Source organism: Notothenia rossii, assembly GCF_949606895.1.
Source record: "Notothenia rossii genome assembly, chromosome: 11".
Taxonomy (NCBI): Eukaryota; Metazoa; Chordata; class Actinopteri; order Perciformes; family Nototheniidae; genus Notothenia; species Notothenia rossii.
In genome coordinates this window covers 40,282,882-40,293,384 of record NC_136910.1, presented here as the reverse complement: position 1 = coordinate 40,293,384, position 10,503 = coordinate 40,282,882, and the positions used below count along the sequence as shown (strand labels likewise).

At 39.3% G+C, this 10,503-nt stretch overlaps 1 protein-coding gene across 4 annotated transcripts in view; it reads right to left on the bottom strand.

Moving 5' to 3' along the window:
* Nucleotides 1-1,418: 1,418 nt before the first annotated feature.
* rasgrf2a (Ras protein-specific guanine nucleotide-releasing factor 2a) overlaps nucleotides 1,419-10,503 on the bottom strand; it is a 30,353-nt gene continuing 21,268 nt past the window's right edge. For 2 of the 4 annotated variants that reach the window (XM_079660682.1, XM_079660684.1), the window contains 13 exons: nucleotides 10,340-10,465; nucleotides 10,173-10,262; nucleotides 9,576-9,682; nucleotides 8,330-8,442; nucleotides 8,082-8,142; nucleotides 7,962-7,991; nucleotides 6,551-6,654; nucleotides 6,020-6,104; nucleotides 5,384-5,581; nucleotides 5,225-5,304; nucleotides 5,019-5,136; nucleotides 4,330-4,398; nucleotides 1,419-4,235 (listed from right to left, as the gene is read on the bottom strand). In XM_079660682.1, the coding sequence (XP_079516808.1) occupies nucleotides 4,140-4,235; nucleotides 4,330-4,398; nucleotides 5,019-5,136; nucleotides 5,225-5,304; nucleotides 5,384-5,581; nucleotides 6,020-6,104; nucleotides 6,551-6,654; nucleotides 7,962-7,991; nucleotides 8,082-8,142; nucleotides 8,330-8,442; nucleotides 9,576-9,682; nucleotides 10,173-10,262; nucleotides 10,340-10,465 (1,277 nt within the window). In that variant the 3' untranslated portion in view covers nucleotides 1,419-4,139. The remainder of the gene's footprint in view (nucleotides 4,236-4,329; nucleotides 4,399-5,018; nucleotides 5,137-5,224; nucleotides 5,305-5,383; nucleotides 5,582-6,019; nucleotides 6,105-6,550; nucleotides 6,655-7,961; nucleotides 7,992-8,081; nucleotides 8,143-8,329; nucleotides 8,443-9,575; nucleotides 9,683-10,172; nucleotides 10,263-10,339; nucleotides 10,466-10,503) is intronic. The other 2 variants (XM_079660683.1, XM_079660685.1) reach the window with 1 other exon arrangement.

Below are 10,503 nucleotides of genomic sequence, written 5' to 3'. Positions count from 1 at the left end.
TACACCGGCACAGACCGATCAAGTTGAGCTACGATTAAGCATGACCACAGAGGGTCCGATATCACCGTCCTGTCTGACCTTGATATTTTCCACTTACACGTTTATCCCCACACACACACACACACACACACACACACACACGCACACACGCACACACGCACACACGCACACACTCTCTCTCTCTCTTTGTCTCTCTCTGACCCCTAGAGCTCTACACAGGGAAACTTCCAAAAATAAATGTAAATAGAACTAGTTTGACAAAAACCACAAGGCATTACGGAACGTATAAATAAAGACGGCAACCAAATAACTAAGAAAAATGCAAATACCGTATAAAAAAACCTTTAGATGCAGAACAAATTGTTATTGCAGAGGACACTTAAACAAAAAGACATGCCCAACACATGACTTCATTAATGGCTCATGTAGTGAGGATGGCATCCCATCAGTATTGAAATGAAATGTAACATTCTGGATGTAAAACATTAGATACTGCAGATATTTGCCAATCCTCATTTTCCAACAAAATTGACAGATATAGACTTAACTCAAGGAGTCAGACCATTGCACGCTAACGTTGGATTCAGGAACGTTAGTGAAATGGTTCAATTTAAGTCAGGTCATTGGGTAGCGTTTTAGAAAATGTGAGCGTTTGACAGTTTCTGCGAATCAAAGATGACCATCTAGATGTGTTGGCAGGTTTTTTGCTTGTTTTGTAACTTTTGAGTCATTTGCAACTAGCAAGGTTTCTTTAGCACTGCTTGTATGGATTTTTTGTTTGCACTTTTCAGTTGGGTATTCTATATTTGCAGTGCATTTCTGTGTTTGGTTGTTTAGCTTGTTTTCTAGTGGGGCATTGAGTCCTCAGCGCCAACATACTTGTCAACCCTCCCGATTTTCGCGGGAGACTCCCGATTTCATTGCCCTCTCCCGGTTTCCTCCCGGGGTCATATTTCTCCCGCATTTCTCCCGATTTCTGACAAAATCAGATTCACACACGACTGTTTCCACTCGGACTTTAATACAGCTCCACCATTGTTTGGTTTCCATGGTAACACGTCTCTTTAGTAGCGCGCGCAACTCAAAGTCTGAGAGGGTGAGGCAGATATTCACAGAAAACAGAACAAGAATCGACAACTACTCTACTCTCTGCTCACTCCTTTCCTGTAAAATACAGGTCCAGCCCACACATATGCTCCATCAAGGACGGTGCTACAGGCCGCAAGGCAGTGCACTTACAACTACAAGAAGCATGTTAATGTTAATCTAACAGCTCCGGCGATCCGCTAGCACCCCCCCCCCCCCCCCCCATTTTGCATTTTGAAATGCTCCCGATTTCTGAGGTCTAAAGGTTGGCAAGTATGAGCGCCAACCATATCTCCCTTTAATCACCATAAAAAACCTTTGTAACAACATAATTAGCTTTTTTTGCTTTTATTGTGCGTAAATATCTGTACATTAAACCGAGGAATGCATGGAAAAATACAACAGAAAATTTTGAATTTAAAGTATACAGCAATGTAAGAAAGCAATACTAACGCAGCGAATATTTTGAAGATTCCTGACATCAGGAAATAGCCAAAATAAATGAATAAATCTAAAACTCAGTAAGAGTCAATAATAAGGATAACAGTAATCCCAAGGACACAAAGGACATTGTGCTATAATCATGCTATAAACAAGTTTAGAGTCTATTGACATTCATAAGAAATCCATAGTGCAAAGCTATTCCTATTTTACTAAAACAGTCCACAAGGTTTAACATATGAATATGATTTCAATATCACATTGACATGGAATTATAAAAGAAAATGGTACACATAAAATAAAATGTAACTGTCGGGGCTTTGTATCATGTAAGAAACCTTTCAGGCTGATACTGGTGACAAGAGCAGGAATGTGATTATTCAAAATCAGAAAGATTTGTGCACAAAATCACTAATATTACAAAACTGAAGAAATATGATTTGAAACAGGTTTTGATTGTCAAACATATGAATAAATATGACATTTGCAGTACATTTTCAGATTTGGAATGTGTGTAAACTACAAAGAGTTTTGCTGTAAAATGCAAATGCAATAAAGTGGCAACTGCAACAATATAAACCTTAACGGATGAGCAATGATAAGAAAATGCTCCGTCATCCCCTGTGAGCTCAACGTCACCAAGATACAGGCGAGACAGTAAGTTTAAGATACACATATTTTAACTGTACTCCAGACATATGCAGAAAGCTGACCTACCAACCAGGTCAAGTGGAAATTCCCCAGAGCGGTGCACCTCGAGCCTCCAATACTGTGGGGATTTTGGTCTCTGGCAATTTAATTACTTATCTTTTTGGTATACGCAATATTAAAGCTTAATATAAACTGACATGATACAGTGGGGGCCTTGATCTGAAATCAGCTCTCACTGTGATCAGATCTGGCCTGAGAGGCAATATCACAGAGGTGGCCACAGTTGGTACTGCAGGTAGTGTGACACCCACAGGGCCCCCCGGTAGTACTTTATCCCCACATGCAAGCTGCCTTAAAACACTACAGTGTTACAAATTATTCTTTGTACTCAATTTAAGCCGTTTTGTTCAATAAAAATATATCTTTAAGCAGCAATAATAGTTTTTCTTTCCAATCAACAAGCTGCAAACACAACCGCGATATATTATAACTGTTCTGTTTGGTTGTTTTTTTGTTCTTTTTCTGGTCTCCAAATAATGAGCGAAATATCTTCCTCTTTAACTTCTTAACTCTCCACAATTTGTTAGCAGCGTACTGCTAACTTTGTTGGCATACTTGTCAACCCTCCCGATTTTCGCGGGAGACTCCCGATTTCATTGCCCTCTCCCGGTTTCCTCCCGGGGTCATATTTCTCCCGCATTTCTCCCGATTTCTGACAAAATCAGATTTACACACGACTGTTTCCACTCGGACTTTAATACAGCTACACCATTGTTTGGTTTCCATGGTAACACGTCTCTTTAGTAGCGCGCGCAACTCAAAGTTTGAGAGGGTGAGGCAGATATTCACAGAAAACAGAACAAGAATCGACAACTACTCTCTGCTCACTCCTTTCCTGTAAAATACAGGTCCAGCCAACACATATGCTCCATCAAGGACGGTGCTACAGATCGCAAGGCAGTGCACTTAGTTACAACTACAATAAGCATGTTAATGTTAATCTAACAGCTCCGGCGATCCACTAGCACCCCCCCCCCCATTTTGCATTTTGAAATGCTCCCGATTTCTGAGGTCTAAAGGTTGGCAAGTATGTTTATTGGTCTGCTTTTTGGTGCTTACTAGGTAGTGTACAGTGTGTGCATCAGAGAAATATTGCATTATTAATATTAAAATATTGTTAAGGGCAATACAGTAGGCCTACATCCCGCAACTTCACAAATATGGTTGAGTCTTACAGCTCTCATAGACCTTGCTTCTTGCTGTAGAGGGCAGCTATTTTTTGGTTAATCTCTATATAAAAAACACTGTGTAGCAAACACACACATTTAAAGAAAAGCTTGTTGGGAAAGTGAAGCTTTTTAACTGATATTCCTCTAAAGTGTTGGTGGAGACCAAAACAGAGCTCGAAGTAACAATTCATAATCATGTTTCCAGCTTGTTCTGCTGCCCCAAGTGGCCAAACAAGGGACTGTTTGCTCCCAGTGAATGTCTTTGAACACATCATCAAGTTACTTTTATGTATTCTGTGTAAATGCTTCACAAAATGATACCCGGGGACTGAGCAGATTAATCTGGACATTATCATACAAATGATCGAACAATGTTTATGTGCAAGACTACAGAGGCAGGTTGTTTAGTATTTACAATGTGATAGCAGCAACATGTTAGTTTCTAGTGCCATGTTTAAGTAGTTAACATGGTTGTTTCTACAGTCATAACTGTACGATTGTATGGCAGAGTTGTGTGTGTTATACAGTTCATTCTGTTTACTAAATATACACATCAGATATTTACACAACAAGGCACATTTTCTCCCGAGTTTCCTTAGCACAATAACTCGGGGTGTTTTATGAAACGACCCCCGCCATTAAGAAAGAAACTCAAGTTGTGTTTAATTATAGTTAATATTGTAAAGATGGATGTATATTTTGTCGAAGTGAATATGTTTGTGTGTAATGAAGTTAGCCAGGGGGTACTCGGGGTTCGATCTTCAGCGAGAGATCATAGAGGGTATCTTCATCCATCACTAGTGTCTTGTCCAGGAGGAACTGAGTCACCTGGAGGAAGTCAGAAAAGACAAAATATTTTGTATTATTCGTTCAAAAAACACAAATGTTATGTTTCATAAGTAATGCATTTTATTAAACTCACCTTGGGCTGGTGCTCTATCCTGTAAGGTGCTTGCTGAAACTGACGAATCTCCCGGATAATATGAGAAATCTGAAAAAGTAGAGAGTTAATAGACAGCTGAAATGGACTGTTTGCTAAGCCCTTAATTGCTTTTGCTATGCCTGTCAAGATCGCAGTGTATAACTGCGACCTATTTAACATCGTAATGCCTTTTTAATAAAATAAAATAAATAAAATTGAGCGTTATTGTTTTAAGCAGTGGTACACAAAAGCAGCTCCTTATTTCTAGCACACAAACTTTAATTTTGCAGTTGTTGCAGCAGACAGATTTAATCAACTTTAGCCAGCTAGCTTTAAGCTCATTTAAGCGTCACCGAGTTGCCTTAAAATGGCACTGTCTGTTTTTTAAGAAGAACCCTTTAAATCGATCCAAAATATATTTTTCAAACAATAGGTCTCTGCTCCCAGAGAGACGTAGACATAAGCACTGTGTACAACAAAGTATTTCAATGTGACCCCCAAACTAATACTAAAACTAAAAATACTTAGTTAATGCTGTGCTCCTTGGCTTACTGTATGTAAGCTTGTTAGCCTCACAAGCTAACGATTACTGATTATAAAACACACAGTTTGTAAAGCCTTTTGTTCAGGGTAAGGCTTGAATAATGATTATAAAAGAAGAGGAGCAAGGAAATAATTGCATTCCTTACCATCCTCATTTTGGAGAAGTTAACCAGGCCTTCCTCTGTGAAGTTGGGTGTTCCCTCCTCAATGAAAGCCAGGTCAGTGAGGTACATGCCCAGGTACGGGACACATGGAGGGTTACAGCTACACACACATCACAAACATGAAAAAGTTATTAAAAAAAGGGACTGTATTCAGACACTAATATGTCTGGTTGATAAGCAATATTTACTTTTTCAGTGTCTCTCTGAGATTCTTGAACCGTCCTTCCGTTGACACAGTCTTCTGCAGCCTGTCCATGAGCGCCTTTGTCTAAAAACACAAATAAATCATAAAGGTTTTGTGCAGAGAGAGTAGGTTTATTTTTAAACAACAATGAAATAGTTCCAACCTGTTTGCAGACTTTGGCCCAGGTCTTCTTCAGCCTGTAGATGGGGCTGCGGTTCAGAGCCGAGGTGATCTCCAGCACGCCGTTGTAGTTGTTGAGGCAGCGGCAGATATCGGCCACTGCCAGCCACTTCTCTATGGAGTTAGCTCGGGAGCCAACGTCAGTGTGGGCCATGATCTGAGACGCCACCAGGTTACTCATCTGAGGACAGAGGGTGAGAGGAACACTTCTATTTCACTGACAAAAAGAAGCCAACAATTGTTCAATTTCTGCATTACAATAAAGAAAAAAGCCGAAATGAATTGTCCTTTAATATGCAAATTATTATTTCACTAAACCTTTTAAGAATTTGGCTTTAAAATCTCAGCAAACCTTCTAAATCGCTGTTAAAATGTCCTCAAATCAAAGTTGACACATGCAACAGTGAGATCCACGAACATATTCAAATGTCATGATATATAACAAACAAAAACATCAAATACTCACATTTGAAAAAGTGGAACCAATTTAAAAAGATCATTTTTTGCTGAAAAATATTAAAATGCTAAATAAAATATCAACATAGCTGCTTTAATTTTGTGTCAATATACCTTTGGTTATTTTGCAGAATTTAAAGGAAAAAACCCTGTTTAGTCTTACATCATTAAAATGCTGGCTGGTCTTCATGATGTACGGAGTCCTCTCTGTTTTGTCGACCTTCATCCAGCCCTGACCGAGGAACTCCCTGCAGATCACAGTACAGTCAGACACACTGTATTTTTGGTTTGACATGTGTTAACTCTACACATCATCAGACAAATATTCCGTAATCTTGTACACTATTTAGTAGTAGTTCAAATTATGTCCAACTCAACCAAGTACAGCAATAAAATATGCTTTTATTACATTTCTTATGTAATTAGTCATTACATTTGATTTACTATTGGAAAATGTATTCTCCGTATGTATCTAATCAGATTATCATGTTCAGATGACCTGATGTGAACTGGCTAATATAGTATACTACCAACTGAGCCCAGTATTGCAGTATCAAATAACAGTTATTTCTAGATAACCCTAGAGGATATGATTTGAAAAAATTACAGACCTGTAAAATACAAACATACAAAATTATCCTTTTGAAATATGTTGTTTTAAGAAACGTTTGTACTCTCTGTATGATGTACTCACTCGTAGAGAATACTCCTGAACACGATGTGGTCCAGCATTGTGATCTGCTCTGCAAGCTCCATGGCTGAGAGGGACTCAAAACACTCCGCTTTAGGACTCTCGGCCTGGAACACACACAAACTATTTGTAGTCCAGACCTAATAGTAGTTTGGAATAACTACTGTACTAATACACTACGTTACCTCCACATACTGGGAATGCACCTATAACTCAATTCACCACGATGCAAAGAAACTACACTACAGCTAACTGTATGATTATCAGAGGTGGGAGTAAGTCCTACATGTGCAAGTCATGAGCAAGTCTCAAGTCTTGACCTACAAGTCTCAAGCAAGTCCCAAGTCACTGTGGTGAGAGTCAAGCAAGAAAAGTCATTGCTCAGGTCAAGCAAGTCACAAGTCAAGTCATACTAAATTCTGATGAGTAACCCCAGTTTCCGCATTTAAATCAGTTAAAATATTGTGGTTATGAAAAGTTTTGTTTTATTTTCAACATAAACAGCGATGGAGAGTGGGGCGCTGAAATGATAACCCGATAAGTACTAAAAGGGCTCTAAAGTGAAAACAGGAGTACAACACAAATATGTTACATTAACATGTTAAGCCTCCTGCCCTGGCTCCCCTTCAGCAGGTTCACAGCATTTCTCTATGGTCTGTCTAAGGTGCTCCCATATGTCTCATTGTTTTCCTAATTGCGTCTGTGCTCAAAGCTAATACACCGGAATAGTGTACCAGGGCGCATGATATGTGTGTTTGTGTGCAGACAGTGCGACATTAAGATTAAACACATTTATTTCATTTGGGAACACCCACATATACTGTACATATGGAGTTGGACAGATGTGTGTAAATTACTGTTCATGGTCATTTGAAAACAAATGCTGTTGTCGGACACACACAAACTCACCAAACACACACACACAGAGCAGAGCTGAGCAGAGCACAAACACACACACATCATGCTCCTTAGTGATCTCCACATCTCCTTCATAAAACGAGTAATAGGGGGACTAATCGGGCAGTTCGATGTGTGTAGAGGTGTGCGTGGTTAAAACGTAGCAGCCTGCGGTCACTCTTTAGCCGTTCTCATGAAAGTAAACACAGTGCAGGCGTTGCGTAAAAGGCACAGCTCTTTGCGCGCTGGTGCTGCACTTCTCAGAGGCGGAGATACACGTCCCGCTGCCTCCTGGTGCTATAGCAATTTCATGAAGTGAATAAGAGTCTGAGTTAGAAATATATCTAAAATAATGTATGCACTGCCATTTCCCAACATAAACATTACAGTCTGCAATGAAACGGTTGTCTCCTGTGTGCTCCACTTCCTACTTGGCGCTCCGGTAACTGTCTCTAGTCCAAAAATATGCGACTCGAGTCCCCCACCTCTGATGATTATACATTATCATTATTCTTACCACAATGAAGTGTAGTAGGGGACAGCTTTTCTGGAGATAAATTATTTCAAAAATTGCTTAAAATGCACTTATGATTAAGTATATTAATACATTGTGCTCCTAATAGGTGTTCATACTGACCATCTGTAATATGTCCTCTATCTTTAGCTGAGCATCATCTTGTTCTTCTTGAGAAAGTGCACTGAAGAACAAAACAGACACTGTTATGCACATTGACACATCGCATAAACTGCAGATGCACTGCACTACATTTTCTTCAGTTTTAATATATGTTCTTTTCATTATGCTGGCATTATATATAGATAGATAATACGTGAATCACAAAAAAGCAATTTTTTCAATTTTATAACACCTTGCTGACTTTGTACCTTAAAATGTTTGATGTTGCTTTTCTCTCCTGAGGCAGCAGGTCAGGGTCTCGCAGCACCTCCTCCAGCAGATTGATCACCCCCATCTTCAGCTCAATGTTCATTTCAAAGTCCTGATGGAGAACACATTTATACAGATTTACTACTAAGTTACAGCTACAGATAATATTTGGGTATTGCATGTTTGCAGAAAGACTTACTTGAGCAGATTCAGGTCAACAATGTAAAATGTTGTCTATGATATCCATGTTATGATTATTCAAAGACATTTTGCTTGAATGTAACCATATCTGCGTTATAATCAACATGACACACACTCAAAGTATATTTTAGAAAACAGTTTAATATTTTAACCATAAAAGTCCCATTGAGATATAATATCTCCTCTGCCAGGGAGTCCTGCAAAACTAAAATGTACACTGTATACTATAACCAGAGAAAAAACAAAAACAAACTAACAAACAAAAAAACAAAAAATATAATAATTAGAGTCTCCAAGAATCAAGGAAAAATCATGGCACTTTTGAAAAGCACATCAAACTGATTTCATTGTATTAAAGTGCATTCAAATCCCAACTGCCTCTTAATGTAGCAGCAGACATGAGAAGGATGCCTTCTAGAGGGAAATTCACATCTATTGGTGTATTTTTACTTAATCCCAGACAGAAAAGAAAAGGAAAAAAAAGAAATCACTAACAGTCTTAAAATCATGTTCACACTTATTTGGCAAGGGAAAGAGCTGCGTTAAAAAAACTGTGGTTGCGTTTAGCAGTTTGATAAAAAATGAAGTTACTTTTTTTCTAAGTAAATGGTTTTGTTTCTTTACAAAGTGAACTTCTGTGGTGAAACTTAAGGTCATAGCACACAGACTGATATTGCCCACATGGACCCAGAACTGTGTTTATTAAAAGGACCACTTAATACATTATAAATGTTCACATTTCAGGCCACAAACATGCAGGTACAAAAATAGCATCTTATATAATCTTGACAGAAAGTGATAGTTGTTTTAGTGTCCCAGGGGAGGAGGTTGACCTTTCTGCTCGCCTCATGGGTGGGAGGAGGACACGCAGAGCAAAGAGCACCTCCATCGGGGAAATACTGACAGGTGAGGACACACACACAGAGGGGGGTAGGCCCGATGGCAATGATAACAGACACAACAACAGACTCTTTCAGGTGGGCTGGCTCAAAGTGTTTGGATCTTTTGGACGCATGTAAAGGCTTTTTGTTCTTGTGGACTCACCTGAGAGTGCTTGGAAATCCAGTGTCGCAGCACGTTGAGAACTCTGTTGGTCGCAGCTCTCCGGATGATGAATTCCTTGTCACAGACTTTGTCAGAATTAATAAAACCTACGAGGGGTAAAGATAAGGGCAACCATTTTAAAAGTCTGAGGTCAGTAATCGCTATTTAGCTCCCTGTTAACAGACTTCATTGTGATATGTGGAGTTTCAGGTCTAAAGAAAAGTGGTGAAATTAGTACTCCTAAAGTGATAGTAAAAAAACGTACACATAAGTAAAAGTAGCTATACAACAGTATAGAAAAACTCTATGTTACATGTAGTCCTGCATTCAATAGTTACATATAAAAGTATAGCAATATCAAAATATGATAAAGGTACCAAAAGTACTCACTATGCAAAATGGCTCATTTCAGAAAATATATTATCGAATACATTTAGTGGAGTAAAAAGTACAATATGTGTCTATGAGATATAGTGTAGTGGAAGTTTAAAGTAGCAGAAAGTGGAAATTGTCAAGTATCTCAAATTGCATTTCTAAACAACGTGCAGTTCTAAATAAATGAACTTAGTCACTTTCCACCACAGACGCCGTACTCACTCTGGGTGCTGCTATGGCCCGCAGCAGCTGTGGCGATTGCAAACGCTGAAGCTGGCGACAACGGGCAGCGTGAGTTATCCCCGGGAGTGACTGCAGGGAATAACAGGCATTAGAAACACAAGGGAATACAATAAGTGTGTGTCTGTGTGTGTTTGTACTGGTCGTACCTCCTGACTGTCTGAAGCGGAGGTGTCTCGGTGTTGAAGGCGAGCGGCAGGGAGACATGTCGCCCGGCTCGCTGCTGGCCGGTGTTTCAGGGAGAAACTTGTCCATAGAAACTGACTCCAGGACAACTTTTACGGTAAAGGAAAGAGAGAGCTCAAACATTTGC